The sequence below is a fragment of the Bombina bombina genome, chromosome 5, assembly GCF_027579735.1.
Source record: "Bombina bombina isolate aBomBom1 chromosome 5, aBomBom1.pri, whole genome shotgun sequence".
In the NCBI taxonomy this organism is placed as follows: domain Eukaryota; kingdom Metazoa; phylum Chordata; class Amphibia; order Anura; family Bombinatoridae; genus Bombina; species Bombina bombina.
This window is the reverse complement of record NC_069503.1, coordinates 339684142-339700259: the sequence shown is the minus strand read 5'-3', so window position 1 is coordinate 339700259 and position 16118 is coordinate 339684142. Positions and strand designations below refer to the sequence as shown.

Below are 16118 nucleotides of genomic sequence, written 5' to 3'. Positions count from 1 at the left end.
AAATGTCTTTATTTCTACTGTACTTTTTTAACTAGTTCATTGCTATAGTATCAGTCACTAAATTATCCCTTATATCTTTACTTATCTATACTCTACATGTTTTCAGTCATGCTTTTCAGATGTATGCCAGAAGGAAATGTATAGTTTGGGGTTCCTGCCTTCTAAAAGGTGAACAGTTTTCTGTGTGCAAATTCCAGTGTGGAAAAGAGTCAAGAAAACAAATTTAGAGAAGAGAAGAACCCATTTCACTCTAACAGATTGTTACCTGTTCCATTTCATCATTTTTGTCTTTTTCTTCTTCATCCAATAACCCATAGTTTTGAGCAGATATTTTTGAACTCAGACGCCTTACTAATGATGGTCTTCTACATACTCCATGTGCAACTGATTCTGAAGCTTCATTATCTTCAGATATATGTACAGCCTAGTAATTAGTAAATAAATTAAAAGAAGCAACACTACATATCACAAATAAGCCTGAATATGCTCTTTAAATAACATTACATTAACTATTCATCTCAATTAATGTAAAACTACAAATAATCCAGACCTATTCAAGGCATTACCGAGGCAAACATTGATATATCAACATGTAAGCATCAATCACAATAATGGAAAAGTTACACTTTTAAAGAATTACACTGAGTTATGGAAGGATATCCTGTAGGTTCTATAGATATAATAGTAGGGTTATGATAGTTCTTGCTGGGCTCAGGTAGTATATTAATCAGACTGGCAGCATAATCATAGGTAAAAGAATAATTATGTAAGCATTAATGTCCTAAATTGCATTGCCAGCTGATCATATATATATTTTGTTGTAATATGTTTTCCAAACTCTGAACCATATTTGTGCCCTTGGTGAGAATAACTGCCCAGAAAGTGTATAACTCAAAGAGCCCATTTGATGCCACTGATTAAATCAAAATGTTTAGTTTTTTTATTTAAACCTAAAATTAACTGTGTGAAAATGAGAAATGGATTAATAAGGAGTGGTAAGGGACTGTGGGTGTTATGTGAAGTAAAACATGAAATACAAAATAAAAATTGGATAGTTTTGGTTGTTGCAGAAGATAAGGTTGTATTATAGGGGAAGCCACAGTGGCCATTTGCAGTATCCGGCCTCACCGCCACTGGTTTACCCTTAGTTTATTCAGTTTTATCTGAAGCTGGAGAGCTTTTTCAGGATACTATTAATTACAGGGCTGTAGCCCCATTTATATACTAAACTATAGTAGTAAAACTGTTATGGGGAGACAAATTATATGCTTTCACTTATGTTATTTTTGCATAGATAGACATTAGTAGATTAAAGGGACACTAAACCCACATTTTTTCTTTCATGATTCAGATAGACCATGCAATTTTAAGCAACTTTTTAATTTACTCCTATTATCAATTTTTATTCGTTCTCTTGCTATCTTTATTTGAAAAAGAAGACATTTAAACTAAGGAGCCAGCCAATGTTTGGTTCAGAATCCCTGGACAGCACTTGTTTATTGGTGGGTGCATTTAGCCACCAATCAGCAAGCACAACCCAGGTTGTGAACCAAAAATGGGCCGGCTTCTAAACTTATATTCTTGCTTTTCAAATAAAAATAGCAAGAGAATGAAGACAAATTGATAATAGGAGTAAATGAGAAAGTTGCTTAAGATTGCATGCTCTATCTGGATCATGAAAGAAAAAAATTGGGTTCATTGTCCCTTTAAAAATGTTAGTATCTTTGACGACTAATTCACATACATGAACATACCTGAGCTGTTGCTAGTGTGTGGTATATGCCATTTTTTTCCATTAATTCAGCATGAGTTCCTTGTTCAGCTACAGCGCCATTTTCTATCACAACTATCACATCAGCTGCCCAAACTGTGCTAAGACGGTGAGCAATGACAATTGTGGTCCGACCTTTGCTGGCCTGAATAAGGTAACCATTGGTAAGATTGCTAGTTGTGTAAAAATCAATGATAATATTTAAGTATGCCAAAATGTTTACAGACAGATTACATGAGACCTCATAGTGACTAGTATGTGCTGAATTATATTTCCCACTCTAATATCGTTAAAAAAAAATATCGTTAAAAATAATTTCTGAAATACACTTATGGAGTTTCCAAATTTAACGTTTTACACTTTAAACATGTTAAATGTAACTTTTTCTTTGGCAAAAGATTAAGTTTAAGATGTTTACTTTGATTTTGAAAATTACAGAAAGAAACAATTTCTTCAATACTGGCTTTCAGTGAGATAGACCAGCTGAAAATAAAAACTCTATAGGTGGACAATGACACACCCCACAAGCAAAAAAACAAAAGGTGTTTTCTATCAGTATAGAAAGATCCATTTTACAAAGTATTGATAATACATTTTAAATTTTCTTATTTTAGATGCAGTAAAATGACTCCTTAATCCCTTTAAACAGTGTTGGATAAATAACTCAGTAAAGGTAAATTAAAATGATGGACAATTATGTTATAGTAGAATTAACAGCCTGCCATATAGATATAACATTATATTGTATAAAACTACCTAAACAATTTGTCTTGAAGGCTGAGAAACACGTTGCATTTTAATGAATCTTGGATTTTAAGTTCTACATCTTATTTTATATCCTAGTGTGGGGTCACTAAGAGAAGAGAAGTGTTTTTGGCCAGAACTTAGGTAGTTGATTGCTTTGATTATAGGACTATAATATTTAGTGCCACCGGAAGGTATGAGTTTGACAATTGTACACTGCAATACTCCCAGTCTCTTGAGAAAGTCAGCATGAAGTACAGACGAAACGCGTAGAGAAGGAGTGTGTACTCAGCTACACCAGGTTGCTGACTACTGGTGGCATCACCCAAGAAATGAGTGGAAGATCTGCAAAGTAGAAGCTGTGGTTTTATTGTCATCCAGCTGATAGAACAATGATATCTCAACCCTCGTGTGTGCTTTTTTTTGCAGTCACTGATAAGCAGGATGGATACAAATCTGAATGTTTAATTTAAATTGGATTTTTTTATACTTTAAATCAGATTTTTTTAATTTAAATAAGATTTTTTTTTAAATAGAATTATCTTTTAGGAACAACCTAACAATAGTTTCTATTTGGGATACATTATAATCTATAATCATACTGAAATATAGTTTTGAAGTATATGGCAAGATGCTGTATATTCATGGCTGTAATGGTTAAAGTGATGGTAAATTCAGCCAAACTGCTCCACATATTTGTAATGGTCTTATCCTAACTAGCATAGCGATATGCTTTTTTATTAATAAATACATCAGCACACTGAATAATTTCACTTTTAATACTGCTATGTTACCGGTTTTAATTTAGCCTCTCTCTAACATTTTCAAAGCTCCTTCTTGGAGTGGCATCTGTTCTAGCCAATCAGAGCCTCACCATGCGCCCCATGTTAAACTCTATCTGCATGCACCCATGCTCATAATGCTGTAATCTTACTAAAATGCGCATGCGAGATAACAGATGCACTGTTTACTGTAAGCGGAGCTGTGGATTCCCTTATTCTGTTGCGCAAGTAGTGTAAGTAGTCACGCATGCGCATTTGAGTAAGATTACAGCGTTCTGAGCACGGGAGCGTGCAAATAGAGTTTAACATGGGGCGCATGGTGAGGCTCTGATTGGCTAGAACAGATGCCACTCAAAGAAGGAGCTTCGAAAATGTTAGAGAGAGGCTGAATTAAAACCGCTAACGTAGCAGGATTAAAAGTGAAATTATTCAGTGTGCTGATGTATTTATTAATATAAAAGCATATCGCTATGCTAGTTAGGATAAGACCATTACAAATATGTGGAGCAGTTTGGCTGAATTTACCATCACTTTAATTTGTTTGGTAAATTCATTCCATTAATCCATTAAAAATGTCATGCTCTCCAAGAGGTTTCTTTCAGATTACTTTGAGAATATTATAAAATATTGTGCCAGATTATGAGTGGAGCGCACCTGGGTAGCGCTTGCTGATTGGTGGCTAAAGGTACATTCCTGCTTTTTCAAATAAAGAAACCAAGAGAATAAAAAAAATGATAATAGGAGAAAATAAGAAACTTGCTTAAAATTGCATGCTCTATCTGAATCATAAAAGAAAAAATTACAATGAGATCAATTGTGCACCATGTCAAAAAACAGTTCTTTAAGAACCCTTTCCCTGCTAAAAGAAAAGTAATCACTGTAACAGAAGTAAATTGCACCGTACATGCATCTTCAGGCCATTAAAGGGACACTGAACCCAAAATTTTTCTTTAATGATTCAGATAGAGCATGCAATTTTAAGCAACTTTCTAATTTACTCCTATTATCAATTTTTCTTCATTATCTTGGTATCTTTTTTAAAAAGCAAGAATGTAAGTTTAGAAGCCGGACCATTTTTGGTGAACAACCTGGGTTGTTCTTGCTGATTGTGGATGAATTCACCCACCAATAAACAAGTGCTGTTCAGGTATTCTGAACCAAAAATTGTCTGGCTCCTTAGCTTAGATGCCTTCTTTTTCAAATAAAGATAGCAAGAGAACAAAGAAAAATTGGAGTAAATTAGATGGTTGCTTAACCCCTTAACAACCGACAACGTATGGAGTATTTCCTCCAAAAAAATACAGTTAACGACCGAGGACGTACCCTGTACGTCATCGGTCTTTGAAAGCGGTGGAAGCTATCCTGATCACTTCCAGTCGCTTTCATGTTATTGCAGTGATGCCTCGATATCGAGGCATCCTGCAATAGCACTACTTGGCCATCCGATGCAGAGAGAGCCACTCTGTGGCCCTCTTTACATCAGACATATATGTCCGTGATCGCTGGTGGGAGCCGACGTGGGAGGCGGGTGGGCGGCCATCGGTGAAGTCCAGTAGTGAGAGGGGGGCGGGATCGGGGGCAGGGTCACCGGTGGCACGCAGGAACGCATGCGCAGGCACGGGGGGTGGCGGGTGGGCGCATGCACGGGGCGGGAGTGGGTGGGAACCACTACACTATGGAACATTTTCACAAGTTAAGTGGGGGACCGGAGGGAGTGAATTAGGATATAAGGGATCGGAGAGGGGGTGGGGGTTAGTCTTTGTGGGGGGAAGCTACACTACAGAAAAAAAGGGAAAATAGGGGGAAAAGGTAAAAAAATAAACATTTTATTGTAAACTGGGTACTGGCAGACAGCTGCCAGTACCCAAGATGGCGCAAATTAGGTAGAGGGGGAGGGTTAGAGAGCTGTTTTGGGGGGGATCAGGGAGGTTGGGGGCTAAGGGGGGATCCTACACAGCAGAATATGGCTTTAACAAAAAAACAAAAACCTTTTATTTATCCTGAAGCTTTAACATAAACCTTAACAATGCCACAATACATAGAATCAGCACTAAACTAACTAACTTTAATGTATAGTCACAATAAAAATTTCAACAATGTTGCACTATTAAAAACAAATACTGAAAATTCATGAAAGTGGAATTTCCACAGTCAGGATATAGGGTCTGTGTTAGAAAGTGCAAGCAGTCTTTAGCATCCAAGTTCCTTTAATGCATGCCCCATACACTACAAATCCATGAAAAAATAAAAGGACAGCGCATAAGTGCATCAAGCAGCATAAGTACATACACAATAATGCACTTACTAGATAAAATACAAATGAGTTAATATTTAAGTGGATGCCTGAGGTTCTTTCCCACATGCCAATCTGACTCCAAAAATGTACTGAGAGCTGATCCATGGTCTACACGCAACTACAGTCCACAGTTATCCTGAACTCAGTAAAGACAGATGAAGACTGAGTTTAGAGTTAGAGTGGGACAATTTAGCATGTCCAGAGCGCCTGGATTTGGGTTATGTAGACCTTCCTTTTGTGGAACATATAAGTGATGACCAAAATGGTAAAACAATTACCTTATCTAAAGCAGCTTGTACAACAGATTCACTCTCAGTATCCAAAGCAGAGGTAGCTTCATCCAGTAGAAGGATTTTAGGATTTCGTACAAGTGCTCTAGCTATAGCTATTCTTTGCTTCTGACCACCACTCAGCTGAGCTCCTCTTTCCCCAACAAGGGTTTCAAATTTCTAAAAGAGAGTTCAAATGACACAAATAATACATTTTAGTTAATGTCACAAACAAGTTCCTAACATTTCAGCTGCAGATGCAATAAAGTTCTCATTAGAAAACGAATACATACAGTACATATATATTTCTATTTTTGAAAGCATTCTTTCTTACAACATTTTTTCACACCTGTCTAAGACTTTTGCACAGCACTGTATGTATATCTATATATATATATATATATATATATATATATATATATATATATATATATATATATATATATATATATATATATATATATATATATATATATATATATATATATAAAACTAGAAATAAATATATGTTAAGCCACCCAAACTGCATTTCAGATTGATTTGCAAGTCAGAGAGCTTTTAACAGTTCAGTTTGCCACTGTGTTAAAATTATTATTCCACTGTTTCCCATTTATTTCTCTATTAAGTGTCTGAGATCACAAAGATCTTAGGGTTGAGCATTATTTTGTAATTTATTTTATACACACTGAACCTAGGGCACTTTCTGCAAGTACTGAATACTTACATCAGGCAGTGTCATAATGAAATCATAGGCATTTGCTTCTTTAGCAGCTTTTTCTATTTCTTCATCAGTCACATTATCTCTACCATACTTTATGTTATGACTAATTGTTGTCCCAAATAGGATAGGTTCTTGGCTAACCACACCAATGAATTCTCTGTAGTGTCTCACATTTAATGATCGTATGTCCTGATCATCTACAGCAATCTAAAAAATAGTTAAAATAAACATTACTTTTTTAGTCTGTAAACACATAAAAATGTATCTCATGGGAATCAAATGAGTATTTTACCATTCCCTCTTCTGGATCATACAGTCTCTGCAGAAGCTGAACTGTTGTGCTTTTTCCACATCCACTTTGTCCAACTAATGCCACTGTTTGTCCTGCTTTAATTTTTAAGTTAAGTCCCTTTAAAACCTTTAAAAGCAAAAGAAAAGTTTAAAGATCTTGCAGTTCAAAACTGTGAAAAAAACAATTTAATAAACAGACATAAATAATTCCTATGGAATATATACAAAGATTTTCTATGAAAAATATTTTTCTCTATAGAAATCTTGTAAGATTAAAAAACATTACTGTCTTTAGATGCAGAAAAAGCGTTTGACAGGGTGGGGTGGGAATACATGTTTTGTACTATGGAGCGTTTTGGGATCCCCCGGGTGTTCCAGACGGCTGTCGCAGCCCTTTACGCCTGCCCGACGGCGGTAGTCAAGGGATTAGGTTTTTGCTCGCCTAAAATTCCCATCAGTAACGGGACCAGGCAGGGGTGTCCCCTGTCTCCGCTCCTTTTTGCTCTAGTTATGGAGCCGCTAGCGGAGGCAATCAGAGAAAATACGGGAGTCCAGGGCCTTCAGATTCATGATACCCTACAGAAGTTAGCGCTTTTCGCTGACGATTTCACCCTCTTCTTAACAAACCCGCTAGATTCGTTGCCCCCTCTCCTGGAAATTATCGACACCTTTGGCAAAATATCAAACTACAAAATTAATGTCTCTAAAACGGAGGCCTACACGATACTCGTTGGGGAGTCAGAACAGAGACGTCTTAAGAGGTCTTATTCATTCAAGTGGTCTACGATCGGGATCAGACACTTAGGGGTATTCCTGTCCCATGTAAAGGACATAGTGATACAGGAGAACTACGCAACTCTACTAAAGAAGGTAGACTCTAAGTTGAAGTCTAAGAAATACGAGGAAATCTCATGGATGGGAAGAATAGCTGCCCTTAAAATGATGATCCTCCCCAAATTAACCTACATTATGAGGTGTATCCCCATTTCAGTCCCGGAACGGATCTTACGCGGTTTCCAAACCTTAGTCAATTCATATGTTTGGGAAGGCAAGCAGCCGAGAGTAGCGGCAGCCACGTTGCAGGCCCCAGTAACCAGAGGTGGACTGGGCCTACCTAACGTTCAACTATACTATCAGGCGGCCATGCTCTCACATGTCTCAGCGTGGGGACATGACCTACTCCCTACTAGGTGGAGGGAGCTAGAACAAGCTTCCCTTCCGGCATACATTGATCTCTCAGACCTATTATGGGTCCCCCAACATTTAGCTGCACGAATACCTGTCTCAAATCAACTTATCAAAGGCTGTCAAACAGCCTGGTTCCAACTGAGGCACAACCAATTGATAGCCCCACATCCATCCCCCATTCATCCAGTTTTGTCACTCCTACGGGAGCTGCCTAATGTCAGGCTTCCCATCTGGAGGACCCATGGAATTGTCTCCTTGGGAGACTTTTACCGGAACGAAAACCTTCTCTCAAACCAAGACATGATAGCTAGGTATGACATCCCTCGTCAGCTAGAATTTGATCTCACGAGACTTAGATCCCTTATGAAGGCCTGGGGATTCCTGACCGACAAGATCAGGGCCCCCACCACCTGGGAGATCAGGTGGAAAACTAACCAACAACTATACAAGCCCCTGACTGCTCACTACAAATCTCTTCTAGGGCCGCCCACCCTTATAAAGACAAGACATATGATCTCCTGGGAAGCAGAGTTGGGATTGACCTTCACTCCCCTGGACTGGTCTAGGGCGATACAATTAACCAAAACTGCTCTCCATTGTGTCACGCTGTATGAATTATATTTCAAGATCATTACAAGATGGCACCTGGTGCCGACTAAGCTTCACACTCTATACCCTAGCCACTCTACCCTGTGTTGGAGAGAATGTGGCGAGATTGGCACGCCACTACATGTGTGGTGATCGACTGAGACCGCTCTGGTCTAAGACCTCTGCGATTTGTGCAGCACTAGAACTCCCGACGCCTGATGCCCCGGGCCTAGCCCTCCTGCATATTGGGGTAAAAAAGATTCCGAAGTATAAGAGATATCTGTTGGTCTACTTGCTGACATCTGTAAAGATGTTGATAGCCAGAAATTGGAAGAAACAACAACCCCCAAGATGGCAAGTGGTGGTTGACCATTTGCACTACATCAAATCTATGGAAGACTATGTCTTTCGGATGAACAACCAATCTGCTACCTTTAGCCAAATCTGGGAACCCTGGGAGACACTCCTCAAGTTGGCTACGTAACTGTTCCTTCCCCTGACTGCTGTTGACCTGTCCTAGCTTGTGACCCCGGTCGTCCTGGGAGACGTGCCCCGCTGTTTCTGAGCTGAGATGCTGAGACATAAAATACTCCCCCCCCCTCCCACCCCTGATGCCTTTCCTTTCCCCTCCCCCCCCCCTCCTTGTGAGGATATAAAGAGTAGATCCTCGCACCCCAACTATTATACATGTATACTATGTACACCTACTAGCTGCCACACACGACTGTCAGACATCCTAAGTATGGCATTCATTGCGATACTTTATTTAAAATGTAAAAATTTTAATGTACCCTTAGAATAACCAAAACATAACAACCGATATGTTCAGACACGCATTGGGAAATGTCTCTATAATATTTATGATTCTTATACTGAATACACTGATCCTCATTGTAAATCATCCCTCCTCTGCCTGACTGCGTGTAACCCCACTTCAACTTATGTCAAATGCTATTTGTGTTGTTTTATGGTTTCTGTAACCGATTTATTAATAAAAATTTACTTTGAAAAAACAAAAACAAAAACAAAAAAAAACATTACTGTGTATGAATATATTGAGGGAAATGTACAAACTCAGGGCCCAATTCTAAAAACTTTTCCAGGCTAGACGTGGTCTTCCATGGCGACATGCTGTAGGGACAGGCAGCAGCCCTCATGGAATTCTATAAAAAAAGGGCTGTCCCTGCAAATGGCGAGATTCTTCCCTTAGAAATAATAAGAGCTCTATGCTTGCAATGGAGGAGGAGGTATCTGAGGCATCAATTTGGCAGTTTTGTTTGCTGCTGAATGCAGAAGTAAGAGGCTGCTTGTGGTATTGAGCTCTTTTCAGAGACAAATATCTTTTTATGCAAGTCAAACACACTAAGATCTAGATATAGATCTTAGTGTATAAAACTCAATATTAAAAATAACTGTTGTGATACACCTACTCTGAGTAAAAACACAAAAGGAAAATAAATTCCTATAAATACAAAAAATAGTGTTGATATATTACCCACAGTGCACAAAATATAAAATTAGCAAACTAATATAAACTAAATTTGGATTCACTGGCCCCTATTTATCAAGGTCTGGCGGACCTGATCCGACATTTCGGATCAGGTCCGCCAGACCTCGCTGAATACAGCGAGCAATACGCTCGCCGTATTCAGCATTGCACCAGCAGCTCACAAGAGCTGCTGTTGCAACGCCGCCCCCTACAGACTCGCGGCCAATGGGCCACCAGTAGGGGGGTGTCAATCAACCCAATCGTACTCGATCGGGTTGATTTCTGGCGATGTCTGTCTGCCTGCTCAGAGCAGGCGGACAGGTTATAGAGCAGCGGCCTTTGTGACCGCTGCTTCATAACTGCTGTTTCTGTCGAGCCTGTAGGCTCGCCAGAAACACGGGGCATCAAGCTCCATTCGGAGCTTGATAGATAGCCCCCAATGAGTCCTTTTATTCAGTTCATCAGTATCTTCAATCCTCAAAAGAGAGAAAAAGTAAATTATAGCACAATATGTATGCAATGTATCAAATCTTCCCCCAAACAGATACTGGCACTCACACTCTTCTGAGTAGTGTTAAGCTCAAAGTATAAAGCACAATAGATAATGCTCTCAGGAATCCGGATCTTTTCATATAAAATTTATTAAAAAGATTTAAAACCAAATTGGTCAATGAACATATAGCCACTATATTGAGATGAAAACTCGTAACGTTTTTGTGAACTGCTGGTGCAATGCCGCCCCCTGCAGATTTGTGGCTGCTAGCAGGGGGTGTCAATCAACCCGATCGTATTCAATTGGGTTGATTTCTGTCCGCAGCCTCAGAGCAGGCGGACAAATTATGGAGCAGCGGTCTTTAGACTTCTGTTTCCGGCGAGCCTGAAGCCTTGCACGTAAACAGTTGCATCAAGCTCCATACAGAGCTTGATAAATTGGCCCCAAATAATGCAAGCTGCCTCTTACTTCCACATTCGGCAGTGAACGAAACTGCCGAATATAGATCTTTAGTTTGAACTTTAATATTACTCCTAATAAAAATCAAATTATGCTGATTTCAGTACAATGTAACTTAAAATCACAGCTATTTTTGTATGTATAGGTCCTCCTTTCAAAGTAATTAGTGTTTTGAGTACTTTGATAAAAGACTGTCACCTTTTATTTTTGTGAGAAAAAACAGTGAGACCAATAGGGTGAAAGACAATTTCATACATGCTCATGGAACACCCATGTTCAGCCAATTTTAAAATTATATATATGTATAATATAAAAATAGCATTAGATCATAATGTGAATATCTGATTTTTTTATACTTATTTGAAAGAGGATCATTTCTCATAAGGGTTATTTTGTGTTTATATGTGTGTTGTGTGGTATCTGTAGAAGATAGGTACAACTTTGAGCATTGAAAGAACCTCCTCCCCATTTTTTAATTTTTAAAAGCTCACAGACTACTATTTCTTACAATGTATGCCTCATTGGTTCACTGCAATGCAAATAAATAAATAAATACAGTAAAATACATTTAAACAATGCCACAAACACATATAGCTATTTCTCACCTGAACATTTGGTCTTGAAGGATAACTAAAACAGACATTTTTAAATTCCACATTTCCCTTTATATTATCTGGCTTATGTCCATCTCTTGAAAAACTATCAATAGTAGACTTCTGAAAACCACCAGAAAAATGAAGTATATTAACCAGAGTTAAATGACAAGGAGTGATGAGTTTTGTTGACTGTATTTTCTTTTTTTTAAAGATAACATTAGTATTTATAATAAGTATGGTCCAGCAATATGGACATTATGGGGAAGATTCAGATGTTTCCAACCAACTTATTGCACACACACAGTTAAGGGTTTTCCCATTTTCAGCTATCAGACTCCATTAAGAAAGCCTTACTTTTTGGTCATTTAGGATAGCTTCTTGCAGAGTCAGATATTAATGGGACAGCTTTATTACCCATTCCCCAGTTTTGCATAACCAACACTGTTATATTAATACACGTTTTACCTCTGTGATTAACTTGTTTCTAAACCACCAGACTGCCCCCTTATCTCAGTTCTTTTGACAGACTTGCATTGTAGTCAATCTGTGCTGACTCATAAATATCTCCACATGAGTGAGCACAATGTTATCAATATGACACACATGAACAAGCAGTGTCTAACTGTCAAAAACTCAAAATGCACTGAGATAAGAAGCAGTTCAACGGCTTAGATATTAGCATATGAGTCTACCTAGGTTTAGCTTTCCACAAATAATACCAAGAGAGCAAAGCATTTGATGATACAAGTAAATGGGAAAGTTGTTTAAAATTGCATGCCCTATTGGAATTTAGTTTTGACTAGACTGGCCCTTTAACCATTAGGAAGCCTCCTAAACACTATCCAAATCCGCTTGAAAAGATTTAATGTGTGATTATTTTTGTATGGAATTTCCCCACTATTATTTTCACTTGCACAGAGCTGTGTACAATACAATTTTCCCTATTGAAAGCTATCAAGCGATTGATATGAGAATGCTTATTATTTCAATAACCAAACTGTAAGTGTATGCCAATAAAGACATTGAACATATTAATGTATTTCATTTTACTCTTGGTCCTAACAACAATATTCAGACAGAGCAGCAGTACATTATATAGCAATGTATTTTAGCTCTCTCTGGATACCAGGGGGTTAAACAATAATGACCCCTCACTACATTAACCCCAAAACTAAATAACCTTCCCATCATCTGTATCTATTCACCACAAAAATTCCCAACCAAGGTTACCCCTAAACCATCAGCTTCCCCCACTGACAGACACCAAAAACTAACAAACCCTAAACAATTAGTACAAGAAAACGTAATGTATATAATCAATAAACCACCAGCCTTCCCCACTGCTAGATACACCAAGACCACATGTATTTTCACATGCTAGGCCTTCTAAATTAATAAGGAAGAGTAGACCTCTTAATTCTTATAAAACTATATCACATTTTTTAATCTCCAAAATAACATTTCTTGAGAAAATATGTTGGATAATGTTATTTAAATAAATTACCTGATCAATTACATTAAAAATATTGTAAGCAGCACCCCTAGCAACAGAAAATGCTTCAAAGTGGGAAGATGCTTGACCAATGCAATAACTGCTGAGGACAACATTAAAGAAAATCTGAAATAAACAAATTAATAAAATTACAATCTTTATAATTGCTTAAAGAGACAGTATACTAAAAAAGGGTTAGTGTTTAAAAATATAGATAAATCCTTTTTTTCCCATTCCCCAGTTTTGCAATACAACACGGTTATATTAATACTCTTTTTACCTCTGTGATTACTTTGTATCTAAGTCTCTCCAGACTGCCCCCTTTTTTCAGTTCTTTTGACAGACTTGCATTTTAGCCAATCAGTACTGACTCATAAATAACTCCACGGGAGTGAGCTAAGAGGTGGTCTTCAACAGCTTAGAAAGCACTTTATGAGCCTACCTAGGTTTAGCTTTCAACAAAGAATACCAATAAAAGAAAGCAAATTGATTAAAGTTGATTAAAATTATATGCCCTATTTGAATCATGAAAGTTTAATTTTGACTTGACTGTCCCTTTAAGTGTATTAACTTTATCTGTTTAACTGCTAAAATATAGATACAATAAAAAAAACAATAAAAAGTAGAGACATTGCTTTAAAAATAAGTTTCGAGTTTACAAATCTGTTTACAAGAAAAAACACTAAATATATATATATTAAAGTATATAGTATATGTAATTGATTGCTAACTACAGTTCTTAAAGCTGAATTTAGCTTTATCAAGAGTTTATAATTTCTTATAAAGCTGTGGGGAGGATTCAGTGATATATTAAGATGGAGGAATTGATACATAGGGGTCAATTTCTTAAAGTGCGGAAGGACATGATACGATGTAGTGTATCATGTCCGCTGCACATCGATAAATACGCAGCATACACTGTCGGCATTTATCATTGCACCAGTAGTTCTTGTGAACTGCTGGTACAATGCCGCCCCATAGAATAAAGGCTGAACAAATACAGCAAACATACAGTAAATTATTTTAATTACTAGGAAGTATAAAAGTCTAATCAGAAAATTCAAAAGGTCTTCTCTTTGGATAGGAAAATGCTCAAACTAGACTGATATTCTTGTTTATGTGCTAGCAAAATCTATGTTCATGATTATGAGTAAATACTAGCTAATTAATAGTGACTAAAAATATCCCTCTTTTGCTATCAAGGTCATTGCAAACCAGTCAAGTAGTTTATTGCTTATTTTGAAGGGACCTTTAAATACAGTAACATTTCTTAATCAACAAATACCTAATAAAACAACAATGCAATAGCATAGCTGGTGCCTCAGAAAGAGTGAATATAAATAGACCATGCACAATTTAATAATGGAAGTAAATCAGAAAGTCTCTTAAATTTGCATGCTCTATCTGAATCATGAAAGTTTAAATTTGACTTTAATGTTTCTTCAAAAGCCCAAATTTGTTTTCAAAAAAGCTATCCATGTTTTTCATTTTTTAACATGTTTTTCAGAAACATTTCCATTTACGTTATTTCTCTTTTTGCAATGTTTTACAACGTTTGGAAATACAAACTACATTATAACTGCATCCACATGTATAATAGGATTTTATAATTATTTAGTCTAGATATATATATAAAAATAAACATATTTTAACTTTAGAATAGCTTAATAGAATTTATCATTTTTTTAAACTTAATTGCTGAAATATATCATGAATATATATAAAAAAACTGCGCTGGTTTGGTATCACATATACGGCATAACATAGAAGTTACGCTCGTATATTTCTGCCTTCGGCCGTAGGTTTTTGGCCCATAGACAGGTATACCAAACCAGCGCAGTTTGGTATCCAATATACAGCGTAAGGACTTACGTGGCAAAAATGGATAAATCCTACTCCATTTTCACCTTGCCACAAATTGCAGGCGTAGTAAGCCTTAAGCTGTCTATTGGAGCCCTGTAACTCCCTAAACTAGCTGCTAAATAAAACCTAACACCTAACGCATGCGCAATGTCTATCTACCTGTCAACCGCGATCCCCCGCCGCAATCCCTAATAAAGTATTTAACCCCTAAACCGCTGCTCCTGGACCCCGCCGCCACCTACATTAAATGTATAATCCCCTAATGTGAGCCCCTACATCGCCACCATCTATATTACCTACCCCCTAATGTGAGCCCCTTACACCGCCGCCACCTACATTACCTACCCCCTAATGTGAGCTCCTACCCCGCCGCCAGCTATATTAAAATTCTTAACCCATAATTTAATCCCCCTACCCCGCCGCCAGCTATATTAAAATTATTAACCCCTAATTTAATCCCCCTACACCGCCGCCAGCTATATTAAATACATTAACCCCTAATCTAATCCCCCTACACCGCCGCCAGCTATATTAAATGTATTAACCCCTAATCTAATCCCCCTACACCGCCGTCACCTATATTAAATTAATTAACCCCTAAAATACTAAAATATCTCTACCACTAAACCTACGTCTAACCCTACAAATAGCCCTGAAAAGGGCTTTTTGCGTGGCATTCCCCCAAAGTAAACAGCTCTATTGCCAGCCCTTAAAAGGGCTTTTTGCGGGCCATTGCCCTAAAGTAATCAGCTCTTTTACCAGCCCTTAAAAGGGCTTTTTGTGGGGCATTGTCACAAAGTAATCAGCTCTTTTGCCTCTAATCTAAATCCCCCTACACCGACGCCACCTATAATAAGTGTATTACCCCCTAATCTAATCCCCCTACACCGCCGCCACCTATATTAAATCCATTACCCCCTAATCTAATCCCCCAACACCGCCGCCACCTATATTAACTATATTAACCCTAATTATATTAGGGTTAATATAGTTAATATAGTTATTATATTATATATATTGACTATATTAACCCTAATTATATTAGGGTTAATATAGTTAATATAGTTATTATATTA

The 16118-nt window shown here is 37.5% G+C and overlaps 1 protein-coding gene across 1 annotated transcript in view; it reads right to left on the bottom strand.

Moving 5' to 3' along the window:
* LOC128660336 (ATP-binding cassette sub-family B member 5) overlaps positions 1-16118 on the bottom strand; it is a 414907-nt gene that overhangs the window by 113173 nt on the left and 285616 nt on the right. Inside the window, exons 12-18 of the mRNA XM_053714135.1 lie at positions 13192-13305; positions 11697-11807; positions 6876-7001; positions 6587-6790; positions 5872-6042; positions 1755-1916; positions 266-424 (exon numbers count right to left, since the gene is read on the bottom strand). Coding sequence (XP_053570110.1) covers positions 266-424; positions 1755-1916; positions 5872-6042; positions 6587-6790; positions 6876-7001; positions 11697-11807; positions 13192-13305 — 1047 coding nt within the window. The remainder of the gene's footprint in view (positions 1-265; positions 425-1754; positions 1917-5871; positions 6043-6586; positions 6791-6875; positions 7002-11696; positions 11808-13191; positions 13306-16118) is intronic.